The sequence below is a fragment of the Diadema setosum genome, chromosome 13, assembly GCF_964275005.1.
Source record: "Diadema setosum chromosome 13, eeDiaSeto1, whole genome shotgun sequence".
Classification (NCBI taxonomy): Eukaryota; Metazoa; Echinodermata; class Echinoidea; order Diadematoida; family Diadematidae; genus Diadema; species Diadema setosum.
Genome location: NC_092697.1, coordinates 24,768,621 through 24,787,395, shown reverse-complemented (window position 1 = coordinate 24,787,395; position 18,775 = coordinate 24,768,621). Strand labels below are relative to the sequence as shown.

The following is an 18,775-nucleotide window of genomic DNA, read 5'->3' as shown; positions in this document are numbered from 1 at the left end:
CTTATGGGCACTTCTCTTATATCACGTTTCTTTGGAATATTGCCATGTGCTTCTGTCATCATTACCTGATGTAAACGTATAGTAGCATCAAATATTAACACACACACACACACACACACACACACACACACAAAAAAAAAAAAAAAAAAACTAACCTAGAACAAAACCCAAACCGAACAGGTCTGTATTGTTGACTGTGCAAAAGGAGGCTATCATGTCTATTGTGCTTTCTTGATAAACATTACAATATTATCATGCCAAATTTGCATTACAACTTGTGTGTTTGGGGGATGTGGTGGGTGTGGTAGTTAAAGATGTTACGACACGCCCCTTTGTTGTCGTAACACTCAACAATGTGTAGTGGAATGACTGCGCTGAATCGTAAGGAGTTCTTTTTTTTGACAAGTGAAATTCTGTTTCTCCCTTGCCTGTCAAACAGTAAGACACTCCAATATATAATCACCACACACCATCTACTTGAGACGAGGGCTTTTTTTAGTAGGGCGTTTCAATGACACTCGTCAGTTTTCTTCTGAAATGAAAGCACTGCTGATCGCATCACATAAAAACGTCGAGCAAGATTTCCACGACGCTGCTTGCAAATTGTGTCGCCAAGTTCACTTTCATCGTAAACCCCGCTGACTGAGATAAGAAAAAAAAAAATGAACGGGTACGACTCGAAGTCGAAATCGATGGGGATATCGGAGAGCGATCTGGTGCCAGAGGTGAAATCGAAGAGCAGCCCGACGATGTACTTGGTACTTCTTGGTATCATCCTCATGCTCGCTGTCACAGCCGTGGCCGTCATCGCTTTGGTCATGGCTCTGAGGGAAGAGGATAGTGAGTAACGCTTCTAGAAAAGTTGAGACAATCCTAAGTAGGGTATATTATGGGGTATTTCATTCTTGGAAATAGACATCGAATAGTAAAAGAAAGGACCCCATCCCACTCTTGGGTCATAGGGACCGCGTGCAAATTCCCTAAATATCATGTGAAGGGGTACTTTTAGCTAGACGAAATCCGGCCCGGGATTTAACTAGAATACACACACACACACACACACACACACACACACACACACACACACACACAGAAAAAGCAAAAAACAAAACAAAACAAAACAAAACAAAACAAAGCCAGATATCTTTAAGAAAGTGGGAGTTTTTAATCTATCTTTTTTTTTGAATCTTGAGAAATCTGAGAAGGGGATTATATAAAATATCTTGAAAAAAAAATCATAGAAAAGTCTACTTAATTCTAATCTCGTGATCGAATTCTTAATATTCCTGCTAGTTTTGAAAGCTTGTTTCTCATTCAGGATTATTTCAGTTTGAAAATTTTGCATTGAGATAGGGATTTGTAATGAGAGCTCAAAGAAGATGCATTGAATAATAGTTATTGATAAAGATTATGAGGGGGTCTCTTGGCAGGGAGGTGAGTCTCACCTCTCTGCTCAAAGGCATCAAAAGCTTGTGGAAAGCACGCAAATGAGGTGGGTGGGGGCTCAGTAATTCTGGCAGTTCTGAGATAAGGTGTTGAAATGGAGGGAATGAGCGCATCTAAGCGTACCAAACAATGTGTGTGTGTGGGGGAGGGGGGGGGGGAGAGAAGGGACTTCTATCACGACCATTACGAAGCTTTCCCCAGGTAGCCGTTTGTACAAGTCAGGAAAATGGAAATCGTGTGTTCAATATCGAGCAATGCATACATCGGGTAAGAATAGAATCTAAACCTTTGATTTAAGTCTCGTGATACCGAGGTTGTTCCGTTTAGTTCATATCCCTATACCTCTTCTAGAAACTGGCTGAAACATCACTCCAATCCTTTGAGTGCACGTCACGAGTTCGACACCCACGAGTCATACTGCCTATGAGTCATAGAGCCCAAGATTTATTCAGCTCACGAGTCATATTACAGCCCACTAGCTAGACACTAGACAAAAAGGTCCACGAGGTCGACATTACACTACGAGGCTTTATGTACGTAGTGTCGAGCACGTGGACCTTTAATTTTGCCTAGTGGCTAGCTCGTGGACCTGTTTTACTTTTTAGGCGTTTTCACATCAGCCCGATAAAAATCCAAGCTCGAAATATTTTCCGCGATTGCGAATTAGAGCGCTATTTCATTTCTTATTCACATCAGCCCGAAGAGGGGGCAGCCCGAATAGTTAAAAATGTTAAAATAGCTAATTCGACAGCTGAGTATGTGCAAACAGCATCAGTAATGTGTGTGTCCTCTCGAAAATTCCTCATGACTTGTAACGTGCAGTTTGCCTCGATCGATCGGGTCACACACGCTAGGCATAATGGATTCATCGCGCTAATTTCTCGAGTCGTTTTCACATTATCAAATAGCGCGCTACTATCCCGCTATTTCAGAAATTTCCCGAATTGGAGTCGAGAAATTTTCTCGATCAGAGCGATATAATTAGCGCGGTAATTTGTGTTCACATCATCAAATAGCGCGCTATTTTGCTATCGGGAAAATTTCCCAAGTCAGAAAATAGCGCGCTATTTGGAGACATCGGGCTGATGTGAAAACGCCTATTTTAGCTAGTGGGCCTGTTTAACTTTGATGTCTATCGTGGGCTACATGACTCGTGGGTTGTATGACTCATGGACCGTTTTTCTCTTTCCACGTCTAACTCGTGGGCCGTATGAGCTCATGAGCTCGACTTGTGGGAGTGGAGCTCGTGGGATGACCACAATCTTTTGCCCTCTTTTTTTTTTCTCATACTGTCCTACGCATGCCTTCACTACTGGCCAATTTTATTACAAAATGTATTACGATTTACAATGATAACATTTTCCTGGGAACCTCATAATTACCGCTTCTTTTCACTATTAGTTCCACTTAAACACAGTTAAATACTTGAAATTCACTTATTCATTGCAATGTTGAGCAAGTTTCCAGCAGTTTTCTATTTGTCAGGGTCAATCATTGTTCGAAATGTTCATGTGTCAATGAATAAAAATACATCAAAAGATATGTACCGGGTCTGTTCATGGACAGCATAGCCTTTTGGCAATGCCTCATGGGGATAATGATGGGTATAGGCGTTTCGTAGCGCTCGGTCTAAATCCAAGTTTACCTATCCAGTAACCTATCTATAAGAGCACATTCGCGCGTACACATGGTAGCAAACGTGTATTTGACAACGAGTCACGTAGGTGTATCATGGCCACGCACGCATTCTTTTGCCTTTTGTTTACATTGTGAACTTGTCTAATCACGTGAACTCCGATGTGGTTGAAACAAAGCGGTCTTGAGCTCCGTCAACTGAGTGATTTTTGGTATGTTTGTAGTTATATAATTTGTATGATTACAAAATAATGCAAAGGCAGTGAAACTCGGCCTAATCTAATCCAAAGAGAAAGGAGAATATCCTTCCACTTACACAATAGAATTAACATCTATCTATCTGCCTACAGCCATCAGAGTTAACATTTTCTTCGACTTAGGCGAGGTTTAGTATAAAGTAGTCCACCCAGGGGGATGAGGAAGGGTATGGAAAGAATGGCAAAGTAGCTGCGGTGTATTCATTGTAATGATGAAAGAGTTAGCTTAATCCTCTTGATTACACTGTCTCTATGTGTTCATGTTGTTCATATTCTTCAGAGACAAGTCCGTTAACAAGGACCTTGTGGCTTATGTTTCTGTTATTCTCGCATGGAAAAACGAGGTTCTACACTTTCGAAACCCGGACGTGGGTGACCCCCAAAAGTAGACCGTATGAGGGCAAACTTTGATGTGCTACCGCTACAACTGTGTGTCAGCAGAAGGTAGCAAGACTCATCACATGAAATACCATTCATGTATATACGAAGGGTTGTGATGGGGCGATATATCCTAGAGACCAAGAACGCAGATAACAGATATAGTCAAAATATGACATGTGATATCAATAGCGCGCTTCTCTTGACTTCAGAAGTTGTCCAATCTCCACAGAATCTGATATTTCCAAAAAAACATTCCTTTGTTTCTGTTTGCTTGACCCGAGTTTAAAAGGAGGCCATATGATCCATTATACTTAATTTAGAAACAACACCAGTCTTTATCTCTTTCAGTTTGCTCATCAAATCGTTACTGTGCACTGGGTGAAGGTAGGTGTGTAGGCACATTATTTGTATGCTGTGACACGCCCCTTTTCTGTCGTAATGCTCGTGGATGGGTACAGGAATGACAGCGACACATTGTCTCAAAGATATAGATGTAAGCTGATCGTTTTCTCGCCAGTTGTCAAACAGTCAGCTATTCTAATCTCATCTTGCACCATCGAAACGAGGGAAGAATCATAGAGTCGGACACTTCAAGGAGGCTTGTTAGTTCTTTTGGAAGAGACAGAAGAACACTGATATTGCACCACATCATATAAAGAGGTTGAAGCAAGAATTCCGCCTGAAACTGTTGTCGGATCCACGCAAGTGTACCGATTTCCTCTTCGATATAGTTATTTATTGTACACAACGCTGAAGTAATACAGAGAATCAAAGATGAGTTCGTACGACACTAAGTCGAAGTCGGTAAATATGTCCGAGAGCAATTTGGTGCCGGAGAAGAAGTCGGAGAGCAGCTTCACGATGTACCTGACTCTACTTGGGGTCGTCTTCATGCTCTCCGTAGCGGCGGTCGCCGTCACCGCCCTGGTCCTGGCAGTGAGGGAAAAGAATGGTAAGCAATGTTGCTAGAAAGGACCGTATAACCGTGGTGGCAATGACACCATTCCTTTGATCCGATATATCTCCAGGGTAGCCTGAGTAGTGTTGGCACCGCTCTTCTCAAGAGCGTTGTGATTATCAATTGGCAGCATTCCCAATAAATAACCATTCGGGTCATATTGTTGGGAAAAAGGGACACTTTCGTCAAATCGTGGGCAAAATGGAAATATTGCTTATAAGTTTAGATTGGCGCTGAAATACCAGGTACAAACTTCCTGATAACTCCCATGTCGCTTATTGGCCCCCCTTTATTTTAACAGAAGAAAAAGGTGTAAACATCATTCCACAGTCACAGTGCTTTTTTTCTCCCTCCTGGAACTGTAGCTTCATAGTTATACTATTGTCTCTAGATGTATATAGATGTACTTAAATCTTTGTCTTTTCCCTCACTTACTAATGAACAATGAATACCTGAATCGTAGTTTGTACACTAACCATGGAATGAAAATACATAAAGGCTCTTGCCCACCTGCAAGATATACTATATTAACTTCCTCTTCCAGTGCACTTGGAACGTGATCAGATATTTGCTGATGCACTCGCCATTCATGGCAGTTGTGATGGGATCTCTATTGTCGACGCGGGTATTGTTGCTTAATTTCATAACCATGATAGAGACGAATGATTGACGCAAATCAAGCGAATAGGCCTTTTTTGTCCTTCATTATTTGATTTGGAAAAAAAAATCATTACCCAGCTAGATTAGAAAGGGGGCGTATTTTCAATTCTCTGTTGAACGCCCCCCCCCCCATCCGAAAAAGCAAACACTTAAAAAGGCATCCCGTATATACACACGTGATGAAATCCACCTGGTCAAAATTAACATATTCAATTTGTCCAAATTTACCAAAATTTTTCAACGGTATGTTCCTACGGTCCTTAGTCACAGCTTTCCTTTAATACAGTTTAACGCTGAAGTAAATTTTCATCTTGATATTCATATTAAGTAGATTAGATGCATTTGTCACTCTACAGAACACTTCGCACACGAAGTCATGTACTCGTGTTGAGGTATAAGAATCATTCATTCGGTATAATGTGATGAGGGCATATCGATCAAGTTTTAAAGCATATTTCACAACAGGAGCTGCAATACACTATTGAAAGGCCAATAGACAAACCCATTCAGTTGCCGTATTCTTCTGAAGTCATTATTCATGACTGGAAGTTGGAAGAAATTGATAGAGTGTGCAGCACGGTGGCAGCAAGGAGCTTCAAACACAGCTCCTTGGTGGCAGCGAAGCGCTCCTTCGTTCTCCGAGCAATAACGTGTCCACATGACAGGGAACGTGTGTACCAGGGCCACCTCCCTGTGTCTACGAGTCACGTGGACGTATCGTGGTAGAGTATCTACGCATCCTATTTCGCTGTTGTTGTTTTTATCTCAAACTGTTTGATCACGTTAACCTCAATGTTTTTACGTCGACACGGTAATGAAGCTAACAAAAAAGTGTGAGTCTTGACCGAAAAAGCCCGAAAAGACCAAACTAACAAAAAACAGCAAAAACAAAAATAACAACAACAACCAGAACAACAACAACAAACAGACAAAACCAAAAATCCACAATATTACCAACGCCTTCGACCTAGTATGATAGAACCAAATCCAATATAAAACCCCAACAGTTAAATTGATTACTTTGGAAAATTTAACCAACTGCACAAACCTGATCAATTTTAATCAACTTTATGCAGTCATAATCATTTCAAGTAATATGCCATCAAAACATCATGACTTCTCAAACGGGATAAAACCTTTATGAAATGATTGCCCCTAACGATGTACCCGGTATAATGTAGCGTTTCTCTGTCGTATGTAGCTGTGATGACCTGCCACTGGATCAGATTATTTCTGGGAGATATTCCTGTCACAAACGTAAGATACACCTAACACACATACACACAAAACAATACAAAGCAGAAAAGGGCGACTTTCGATTTTTACTTGGGGAGGGGGTGGGGGTGGCACTTATCCTGATGGCAGCGGTCGGAAGAGACAAGTTCAGGGCATTATCATTCGATCGCTCTTTCTGTGTAGTAGTTGGCCAGGAGACGTCACCATTTAATACCCCATGATGTTTTGCAGCACGTGTTGATTTTTCATCTGGTTGGTTTGTTTGATTTTTTTATTTTCTCCTGGCTCCTCATCTGATAAGGAGGAGATTTTCATTACTATTATTTTTCTTAATTAGTTATCTGGATGTTTTGTAGTATTGTATACATCCTATGTTATGCCTGCTTGGCTTCCCCATTTACTTGTATTATGCAATTCATTAATTACTAAATTGATTAATTAATTAATTAATTAATTAATGCCCTTTTCACATAAGCGCCGGCGTGGATGAGATATATGGAAAAGGATATTGTTTGTCTTTATCTCTTGTGTTTTTATTTTTTTTTTCATGAGAGGAGAGGTGTTTTTTTTTTCATGCATGGAGAGAGAGTTACATTGTATATCATATTTTGCAAGCGACCTTAGCGAGCACCGATTATTCAGTGCTTGAGTAATGGCTATGATAATTCTCATGTGCATACATACTGGAGTAAAGTGCCCATGATTTTCTATCAAGGCAGTTTCTCAAACACAGCATAATGGATGGTCAAAATGTCAATCAGCTGCAATTGTAATTTTTATGTTACAGGTATTTGGGGCTTGTTTCATAAAGAGTTGTGATTGATATTACGCTCGACTTATTGATCGTAACTCGATGAATCTAGCGTATGTTCAATTTTGAACATTTTGAAGTCCGGTTTTGAAGTCCGGTTTCATAAAGACACTTACGCTTGATTTCAAGAAAAATCAAGCGTAACTCTCAGTAGATGCGCGTTACTTGCGATCAATCGGAAAGCTTATGAAACGCAATTTGCGATTGATTGCAACCTACGCTCAATCTTTTTTTAAAACAGCCCCTGATTTGACAGTACGGAATAAGCGTCTATCGTTATTATGTATAAGGGTTGCATTTGACGTTGTGACTCAGTGGATAAACCACAGACTCTCGCTCGCAAGGTTTTTGGTTCGAGTTTATTGTCAGCGGTGGGCGTGTCCTGACAAAGGTCACTCTCAGCTTCATTACGTATACCTACACAGTCCTTTCGAGAGCAGGACAATTTCATCTTCATGTACATGTTGATGGAGAGAATGCATCCAGGATCCGCAAAGGGGAGGTGCCTTTGCAAAATTAAAGGGGGGGGGGGGGGCTCACGCGCCCTCATTTTTCTTTTTATATCTTGTTTTAACCAAAAATCAACTTAATAAATATCGTGCTTTACGAACTCTCAGATCTCAACTCATCATGACTCGCCAGTTTTAGAGATCTTATCGTAATACAAACATAGATAAAAGTGGGCCAATTCATACACGTTTTGTTAAATCACCTTTTATATCTCAAAGGGTGGTCATTATCATCATAAACACCCTATTGACTGTTCATTCTGAAGTGCAAATTACTCTGATAACCAGCCAGATTTGCCATATCTTTTTTATGGTTATGACTTTGTTAGACTATAAAGTTGTAACTGAAATGACATTATTAGCTAATCCTGATATTAAAGAGCTACTGTAATTACACGTTTATAAGAACGATCTAGGCCTATGGTGTTAAAATTGCAATGGTTTGCTCTCTTACAGAATGTTTTTCTTTTGTGGAAGGAGACTTGTTATATACCGTTTGTTTTGAAAATGGTCATAAAGATAGCAACAACAAAAGATAGCTGAGAAGACAGTCTGCTTTTCCGTGTCCCAAACAGCTGCTAACGAAAAGTTTGTTTTCTTTAATAGCTAATTGTTGACAAATGTTACAAGATCGGATTTAGACGATGCTTTTGAGAGCGTGACGCGATGAATAAAATGATCTGTTTATTTGTCTCGATCTTCTGGCAAAGAGTCGTACCAGGAGAAAGACACGAAAACTACTGAAAAGTTCTGTCATGTACAAAGCAATGAATGTTTTTGTTTGTTTTGTTTTGTTTTTTTTTTTTTGTCTACAGGGAAATGTGGCATTTTGACTCTGGTTAAATGAAATTGAATTACAAAGTAATGAAAGAGTGCGAGTAATTTTTTTTTCTTTTCGTTCGTGCCAAAAACCTAAAGAGGGCTATGGTTTGTTTTTCTTTATATTCTTGTCCGTGGTCCCTCTCTTTTGTCCCCCCTCTCTCTTTATGTTTATCCCAGTTTCTTTTTCACTCAATGCATTGAAACGAGCATTTTGCGAGAATAAACTTTTCAATTTCAATTTAATTTCAATTTCAAACTTCAAACTTCAATTTCAAATTTCAAAATGTCTTCAGCAAACAAAACTTGCTCCAATAGAAAAGGAAACAGAACACAAGTGAGAAAAAAAAAAAGCTTCGGAGAGAGGGACTCTAAATCAGGGACCCCTTTTTGTCTTTTGAAAATGAATAGCATCGTTAGTGTAGGCAGACGCTCCCCATTTTTCAAATAAAAATGATCTCTGCTTCGATCTTGAGGGTACTGTATACCCAATGTACCTCCTGTGAAAAATAAGCGAAAGTAACATAGGTTACGATATCAATATGTTCTCTGAAATTCTCACTCACTATCGTCAAAACTGCAGCTCTTGCTCACTGAAAACAGATGTATCATGGTCCTCACTGTTAAAAAAAAGAAGATATTGCAGCTCACACGAAATCTAAATATCTACGTGGGGGAAGTATCAGTAATGAAATGCGCATACAGACACGTTGAATTATCGTATTTCTATTTTTCTATTCCCGCTTACGTTGCTCCATCCACGACTATAACTTCCATGTTGTATCGCCCATGCTTATTAAAAGATTTTCTTTATTCTTTGAATGACCTCATAGCTTGTGTGTGCATGACCTCATGGCTTGCGCGTGCTCAGCTCATCATAAATAAGTTATGGTAATCCCATGATTTGTCTTGATCCTGTTGGGGAAAAATGCTAAATGTGAGAAAGCTGATAACACCATGATGATGACTGTCCTCTTTTTCAACAGCCACCCCAGTCCAGTGCAGCGCCTACCCATGTGATGCGTCATGTGACATGAACACGGCCCCCTGCGATGGTCTCATCTTCAACGAGCAGTTCGACGATTTCAACCTCGATATCTGGGAACACGAGATCACGGCTGGTGGAGGTGGAGTAAGTCATATCATCTCCATTTTTTTTCTTCATTCTTATATATTAAGAACTAGTTCTTGGCATAGGGACAAAGAAAGAAAGAAAGAAAGAAAGAAAGAGAGGGAGAGAGAAGTGAAAAGAAAGCGAAGAAGAAGTGTGTGCGGAATTGGGAAATTAACGGCATATCAAATTAAATCAACAATGATAAACTTTCTGTATATTGCTGTTTAACTACCGTCATAGTCATAAACCTAGTGATAATCATATTTTGCGTAATCATTATAATCAAAGAGATACTTTTGTGTTTTGATAGAAAAATCTTTATCACTTTGCCACAATACAATAAATTGACGCAAGATATGTAGGAGCTACTGAGTAACCCAATTTGCCTTTTCTCTATAAACGGCGCCCTCAGTGTTGTAAAAATTTGGCAGTCGCATGTTTCTGATCATCAGTTACTGAGGTCAGTGGCATCAGTACCCTCTGAGCCACGGAATTGTGGGGAAATTCTCAACTTAGGAAGAACTGCGTTAGCCCATGAGGAGTTAGAATAAGAGTGATTACAATGATGTAGGCAATGTTTTCGATCCGCTACCGTTGCTGACGTGTACAGAAGGATCTGCACACATACGACCTAATTTAAACTTTGTCATTGTGATAACGTTTTGCAAGGAGTAAAAGACATAATGATTATTCGAGCGTGTGAAAGGGGTACTCGTCAAAGCCTATCAATCATAACCTATTGTAATCATCCAATCCTGTTTGTTATCTTTCACAGAACTGGGAATTCCAGTACTACACAAACAATCGATCAAACAGCTACGTTCGAGATGGCGTCTTGTTTTTGAAGCCGGTAAGTCAAACATCGGCCAGTCCCCTCCTCCAACTGACTTTATGATCGGATTGTGTACCAATGTCACGTGGATTGACATGATCATCACTCTCAACAAGTCCCATGAAAACTCTTTAATAGTCAACATGATTCCGTTGACTTATTTTTTTTTTACATGCTGCTTTTGTCCGACTCAAAGACAGACTAGCAAAAAGAATGACATTGCTTGATAATGACGTATGTGTCTACCATTTTGAAAACAAATCAATTATCATCGGCCACAGAGATCGAGGAGAACGTAAGCTAACAAGGCAACCGTCTTTATGCGTTTATTGCAGCCAAACAATGACAATGAACACTAATAGATAGCGTCAAGTAGGAGAAACGCTATACTTGACCTACTGTTTAACTTGACGCACCTATAAATAGTTTGATCTCTAACTATAGCTGTCATATTGTCTACATATTTCTTGATTCTCTATTATCGTTTGTGCTTTGAATGCTCGAGACCTTCACATATCCTCTATAACAGTGAATTCTATAATTTTGTGAGGCCAAGTATTGTGTTTGGCAACAAAGATTTCCACGGAATTGATGTCATAATCGTGTGATCAAAACCTGTTATCCACAGTCTATGTAGGACATGGTGTGGTTTACATTCACACTGGCGTAACTTACTCGTTCATGTGACAACTTCTTCTACATTCTTTGATGTCGTGCTGCTGTCATTGGTTCCACAACAAACAAACAAACAAACAAACAAACAAACAAACAAACAAACAAACAAACAAAAAACCTGCTGCACGTTCAACCGTCGCACGCCATTACAGTGCAAATTGTCATCGTGTACTATAACACATGATAACACGGTGGCGATTGTGACGAGTGGGTTCAATGACTCACCGGTCGCACAGATGAGTGAGGTTCATTACTAGTATTTCAAAGGTTCGTTAAACCTGAAAATTAGATATCAAAGGTTCGTTATTCCGAAACACACAATTTTCTTAACAATGTACCCATGTGTCTTTTTTTAAACCGAAAATGAAATAGGATACATTATTCCGAATTAGGTTCGTTTATCCGAAAATGAAAAGAAAGGTGCATTCTAACTTTACTTTGCTTTACATTGCATTTGTGTTACCACCAGACTGGAAGACAATGTCTCTAGTGTCAAATGTCAGTATCTTCCTCAATCCCTACTTGAATATAACAATTTAGACAATTTACGCATCGGAACGGATCGCACAGTTAACATTCGGGTATCATCGTACAGTACCACACTTTCTGAATTGTTTCTCTGGTCCATAATGTCTTCCTGATGTCCGTTTTTTTTTTGTTTTGTTTTTTGTTTTTGTTTTTACATTTTACCAGACCCTAACAGAAGATAACTTTGGAGAGGGTTACTTGACTTGGGGAACATTGAGTCTTTGGGGTGAGTATAAAATTGAAATAGGAGGAAATTATGGGTAACCTCCGTGCTCCTAAACTTGAGCGTCCACTCATAATCGTGATATATTAAAGTTCTAGGCTTGAATTATTCCTGTCGCAAGTCTCAGCATGTCTTCGTGTATTTACATTTAGAGTTTTCGTAATCCAATTGAATTGAAAATATAGAATTGTAACAGAAGAGGAAAAATAGGTCCTTTGGGACTTTCAATCCATCCATCGATTGCAATCTTGTGGCATAAGAAATTATGTCGACAATATATATATATATATATATATATATATATGTATATATATATATATATTTTTTTTTTTGTCCAGACACAATAAATTCATTAGCCAATTTAAGTGATTTTTTTATATTTATCATTGATGTTGTTGTTGTCGTTGGTGTTTTTTTTTTCTGCCATAATCTCTGCATAAAAAAAGTCTTGCACTTTCAAATTTTACGCACGTATTGTTATGCTATGTTTATACAATGGAGCTTGGCGGCCACAACAGTCCAGTTTGCCGAAACGTACGTAGCGCGCAGTGGGTATAGGTGGGATATCACTCTCCTCACCCCCCCCCCCCATGGTCTTTTTAGTTCCAGTCCTCACTCCAACATGTCCAATGAACACTTAGCTATCAGACGCCATTCTCACGGTGTCTAGCCAGGTCACAAACTATACTCATATTTCCCTCGCGTCCCACTATGGACTGCGTCAGAGTTTTGTTACCGCCTTACGGCCTGGTCACGTTTTGTTGCGTTTTGTCCATGGTGGCGTGAAACATATTGCCCGTGGCCACCGGGAACATGGTGTAAACGTAGCATACCGGTAATACCTGTAACATTAAAGCACTGTTGCCAGGTACTAAGGTGATGATTGGTTGTATCCAACACACAGGTGCATCACCGGCTAACCTGTGCACAGGTAACGCCTGGTATGGTTGTGAGCGGGGTGGCAGTGCGGATAACTATCTCAATCCAATCCAATCAGCTCGCATCAGGACTGTGGACTCTTTCTCCTTTAAATACGGACGACTTGAAGTACAGGCTAAGATGCCTACCGGTGACTGGATCTGGCCAGGTATGTCCGCTTCTCATGTGGATCTCTGGTTATTACTGCATGTTATCGTTCGAATGTGTAAACTGCAGTTCATATCTGCAGGCCCATGACTTTGACCTCTGATAGGTTAATGACCTTTTTCTCATTCCGTCACATCCGCTCTATCTTTTTTTTAACTGTTTTCCTAGCTCAACTGCCGTAACACTTCTGTACTGCTCGTATTTTGTTATCGTTTGTATATCCATTCGTATTTTGTTTCTAATCTGTTTTGTTTTTGTACATTCTTAAAGAAATGTGAAAGAAAACCGAATTGAATTGATTACCGTTGACCCCTTCTGTCTGCTGCCCGTCTCTATGCTAAAAGAAATGATAACATATCCGTGTACGAAATACATTGGAACGCCATTTTAAGATCAAGCAAGCTTGATCAAATGTAGGTGACAAAGTCTGAGTCTTTGACAAATGCGTAGTCACAAAGACAACTTTTCTTTTGCACCTTTTTTTTTTTTTTCCACAGCTATCTGGTTGCTCCCTAAGCATGGTGCCTACGGCGAGTGGCCCGCCTCTGGAGAGATTGACCTGGTGGAGGCCCGAGGTGAGACTTCAGAATCAAACACAGTGCACTCCAGTTAGAACAAGCAAGGTTAAAACGAAATTCTCGTTAAAACGAAGTAAAAATTCAGGTCCCCAAATCACCATCGACGTGTCTTAATATACCTTATTCTTCGGCTGTAACGAAATTTCGATATAAGAGATGAAAGATGAAAGATGTGACGATAAAAGTTTATTGCAATCAGATAAGAAACCTCCAGAAAGTTATGGAATATTAACTTCATGATGACTTCGGAAAACAGTGATGAAATTAATACATGCAAATCTGATAAAGGATAATGCAATTCCTTTAATGTTCTCCCACTGTTTTGTTAATCAAGCAATGTTTTAGACAACGATAACCATTCGTTTTGAAGATAATTCATAAACTAAATGCTTCTCTATTTACAAAGTGATTACTTTCTTACCGTTTCAATTTTCTTGAAAGCCTTGTCATGGATTTTCTTTTGTTTATTGAAAAAAAGACGAACCATATTCATAGCGGAGGTAATCATTAGCAAACTAAAAAGATACTTTGTGAGTGCATAATATTGTCATTACGCCAGCTGATCTGAGTATATACAACAATGAATTTATGCTTACTATTTGTATTGGAAATGCAAAGTTCCATGACGTTCCTCATTTCGTGACGTCTTATCGTTTTATTCAAAGCAAACCGTTTCTATTCTGCTTGTTTCATGATACTTTGGTTGTCTACGCTATACTTCAACATGGTGTGTACTGTATTGGGAACCTACAACCACTAGTATCAACTATCAATACTGCAGCTCCTGATTCTTACGCTTTATTCAATTATAATAATACATTTTATGATTACTTTTATGTCTCTTTGATTTTCGTCCACATTGCAGGTAATACTGATCTTCGTGATGCCAGTGGTACATCGGTGGGCGTGGATCAGGTGGGATCCACGATGCACTGGGGACCCTTCTGGCCGTACAATGGCTACCCAAAGACCCACGCAACCAAGTGAGCTTTCTTGTACTTACGATGACGATGATGATACTAACAGTGGTGACTGTGGTCACTATAGGAACAAAAAATGTTGACTGCAATACCTATACCAACAATATTGATTGCGATCACTGATAGTAATAACACTGATTTTGATGATGAAACATAGATGTCGATGTTGAATCATGGTAGAAGAGGCAATGGCTTCAACAGCGTATGCAACGCTAACTCACACTTATAGAATGCACTGAATACGAAGAACTCTTTAAAGAGAACTCTTGAAATAAAAGGTGTCCAGTACTGTTACATACAATAATGTGATATATGCACTTCCACTCCGTATAGATGATTTTGCGCGTGTGTGAAAATTCCCTTGAATCCTAACTTCCTATAAATGTTTCCTTTTTCGTCCAACAATCAACTAATCAAAGCGGACCATTAAAGAAGGTGTGACACGCACATACACACAAACTAACAATAAGAGGAATATAAAACTCACCGCATATTGAGTTAAACTACTAAAACACACTAACAAAATGAAAGAGAGCCAGAGTATAGTGCTCTGCTCTGCTACATGCTGCGAACTATATACACAGCATAGCAAAGAATGAAAACACATACCCCAGCTCTGTACATAAGACTTCTGTAATAGATAAGTATACTAATGCTTATTGATTTGTGCAATCAGGTTTTCACCGGTGACTGGTATCATTGCATGCAGCGTTTTAGATCAATAAGATGGTATGCTTAAAAAGAAAAAAAAAACACAACAATGAGTATGCTGTTTAATTGCTTCACCATTCACTGTCAGATTAAATAGTCCTTGCATTCGCTTACTTCAATCTCACAGTAGGTAACGCCCTCTAAAGGTAGGCAACAGTGAAGAATATATACCCAGGATGAAGGAGACAATACTATAGTTATTATTACTGATATTGTAATCAGTATTACTGAAATCATAAAACCGAAGATTTCAATAATGATATCATTAAGATAATTAATAAAATCAATGAATAATAATAAAAATCATGCTAATAACAATAATAACAATAATAACAACAATATGATCATACTTATTATCACCATTTATCATAATTATTTTTGCGGTATTGTTATAATCGTCATTATGATAATTATTTTCATCTTGTGTCTCGTTGTTTGTTTCAGAAATCTTGCCAATGGCGAAACATTCGGAAATAGTTTCCACAAGTTTGTTTTGGATTGGACTCCATCTGATCTGAAGTAAGTTCATTGACCATAAAGCATATGCGTATGATGTCTGATTTATTTTTCATATATCCTTTTTTTCTTTTAGGCGTGTTGCAAATAACAGCTGACGTATATCGCATCTATATCTATCAAATACCTACTACTTTTTAAAACGAACCCACATGTTAAGTACAATCCTGATTTCATCCATATATGAAGTATGTCATAAAAAAAAAAGAGTTGAGAGGAAATTACAGTGTATATAATCATATTGATTCTGACATAAGATAATCATCTGATTAACATTTCATTCATGTGATGTATTACTATATTTCTAAATAAACGAAACCCTTGTACCGTCGCGCTCATCTTTGTGAGGAAGGTCGGAAAGCTGACATTGAAATTATATGGATTATCTCGTTTATGAGTAAATAACTGAAGATATTCCTTCAAACTAGACCATTCAATTTGTCAAGAAAGTATTATATGTCCATTAAATGAATTAACGAAAGAACAAACGAACGAATTAATGAATGAATAGGCTTCGTGAATGGAACAACAACTACATTTGTAAAATGGTACAGCTCCTTGTCAGTACACCTGAATTCTTCTTGTCATTATTATCAATGCGACGTGATCACCCTTTAGTCCTTACAAAGGGAATCTCGGATATTACCCAATTCCTGTGTTATATTTTCTCTGGCGCTGTGTCAATTGCAGATAGCAAAAATGAAAGAAGACATGTGTTTTGTTGTGTAATTTTATGAACACTTGCAATCATAAGCACTTACTGACCACTCGAATTTTCCTCCTGCTCAACCATCATTTTTTTTGTTTGTTTTAATCTTCCGTTTCCAGATTTTATATTGACGACGATCTCATTCTCACAGTGAACCCACCAACAGGGTTTTGGGATTTGGGTAATTTTGGTACCGAGGCACCCGGCATTGAAAACCCGTGGGCCAACTCCCCGAATAAGTTGACACCGTTCGACCAGGAGGTACGTAAGAGTTGAGGGAAAGGCATAATAATAAAAAAAAAAAAAAATGGATGGCAAGGCATTTATACATTCTGAAACACGCAATCGTCGTCTTAACGTCCGCGTTGCAAATCTAAAGCTCCCTACAGTTGTAAAACTCTGCCTTGTAAACTCATAGCGCTCATGACTCTAAGATTGCCTTGAAAAGTACCATTCTTATTTCATTATATAATTTATACATTTTTAACGAGTTTTTTCTTCTATTTTTCTTCAGGTTACTTGAGAACGCCCACAAAAGATCTTTCCAAACCAATGCACCTTCCCCTCGACTCAGCATGTTCCCTCGCCATGTCTTTTGTTAGTCACATTAATATCACAGAAACATGCAAGTTATGCGGAGTCGAGGGGAAGGTGCATTCCAATGTCTTTTGTTTAACAGTTTAGTACTTTAGCAATGATTGACAGATGAGGTCATCTGAAGAATATTGGTTTGGAAGGATCTTTTGTGGGCGTTCCCAAGTAATCTGAAAAAAAAAAATAGAAGAAAAAATGGTTAAAAATATATGGAATGTTTCTAGATATTCGTTTCACCGCAAAAGTGATGTTGAGGGTATCATAAATCAACACAAATCAACATGCATTTGGATTTCAGGGGCCCTTTAATAGCGCAATCCTTATCTGTTACTCTCTTCGCAGTTCTACATCATTCTAAATGTGGCCGTTGGTGGCGTCAATTATTTCGCCGACGGATTACAAGGAACAACGAAGCCATGGCTCAACACATCCCCAACTGCCTCCAAGGATTTCTATCTGGCGAAGGACGCCTGGTACCCGACCTGGAACGCCGATACCAACAACGGAGAGGATGCAGCTATGCAGGTCAACTACATCAAGGTGTACGCCAACGATTACACCACCTACCACCTCCGAGACCGCTAACTCCGTCGCAGGACGGCACTCCGAGGCCTGCTCATGAATTCTTTGGTCGCCATTTTCACGAGAAACATACATCAACTTCTATCTTATATTGTGCATGACTCTTCCTTTAATGTATTAGTTGCATATTAAAACGACGTAGAACCTCATAGTTCCGTTTGGTTATAAGCGTTTGTTCTTTTATTTTCCCCTGTGGTAAATGGTGTGTAAACGGTGGATTCGTCGTTTCACTTTTCCCCCTTAAAAACATACAAAAATATTTCGTCTCTATCTGGCTATATATTTCTGTCTTTATGCTGTGTCAACATCTGTAATAACATCTTCTGTTATGCCAACATGCATAGTCTATATGAGGTTAAGGTCCATTATTTAAGGGCTGATGCATTGTGGCAATACTTTCATTATTTCTGTATAAGGCCAACAACTATAGAAAATAATATTAATATTTCTTCTGTCTTCACAAATTACTGATCCAGTGGTAAGCTGCTACTAATTTCCATCTACTCAATTTCGTTTGTTTCTTCTTCACTTTGCTTGTTCTCGTTTGTCTTGTGGGTTGTTAAACGGTTCGTCTTTGGCTTAGATGTACATGTAAGATTGTTAAACAAATCCCCTTATAAGTGGTATTATATTTTAAGCATATTCAATGCAATGAAATTGAGATCGTGCGTTGCTGGTATATTAAATGTATAACTGAGAAATTTATGAACACTTCCGTTTTTGTCTGCTGTTCATTGCATTATAGTGTCCAAAAAAAAAAAAAAAAAGGTACTTATCAAAATCTTATTTTCTACTTTTAGGAATCATTTGTCTTTCCTTCTTCTTTCTTCCTTGTACCCCTTCCATTGCTTCTCTTCTCACTTTCTTCCCCTCCTCCTCCCCCTCCTTCACTCTATTCTCTCCTTATTTCTTTCCTCCTCCACCTTCTCCCCAAC

The 18,775-nt window shown here is 38.9% G+C and overlaps 1 protein-coding gene across 1 annotated transcript in view; it reads left to right on the top strand.

Moving 5' to 3' along the window:
• LOC140236718 (beta-1,3-glucan-binding protein-like) overlaps positions 1-18,535 on the top strand; it is a 33,573-nt gene extending 15,038 nt beyond the window's left edge. The window contains exons 5-13 of the mRNA XM_072316641.1: positions 9,699-9,844; positions 10,602-10,676; positions 12,027-12,087; positions 12,989-13,171; positions 13,668-13,745; positions 14,614-14,731; positions 15,884-15,958; positions 16,784-16,925; positions 17,601-18,535. Coding sequence (XP_072172742.1) covers positions 9,699-9,844; positions 10,602-10,676; positions 12,027-12,087; positions 12,989-13,171; positions 13,668-13,745; positions 14,614-14,731; positions 15,884-15,958; positions 16,784-16,925; positions 17,601-17,843 — 1,121 coding nt within the window. The 3' untranslated portion in view covers positions 17,844-18,535. The remainder of the gene's footprint in view (positions 1-9,698; positions 9,845-10,601; positions 10,677-12,026; positions 12,088-12,988; positions 13,172-13,667; positions 13,746-14,613; positions 14,732-15,883; positions 15,959-16,783; positions 16,926-17,600) is intronic.
• The last annotated feature ends 240 nt before the right edge of the window (positions 18,536-18,775 follow it).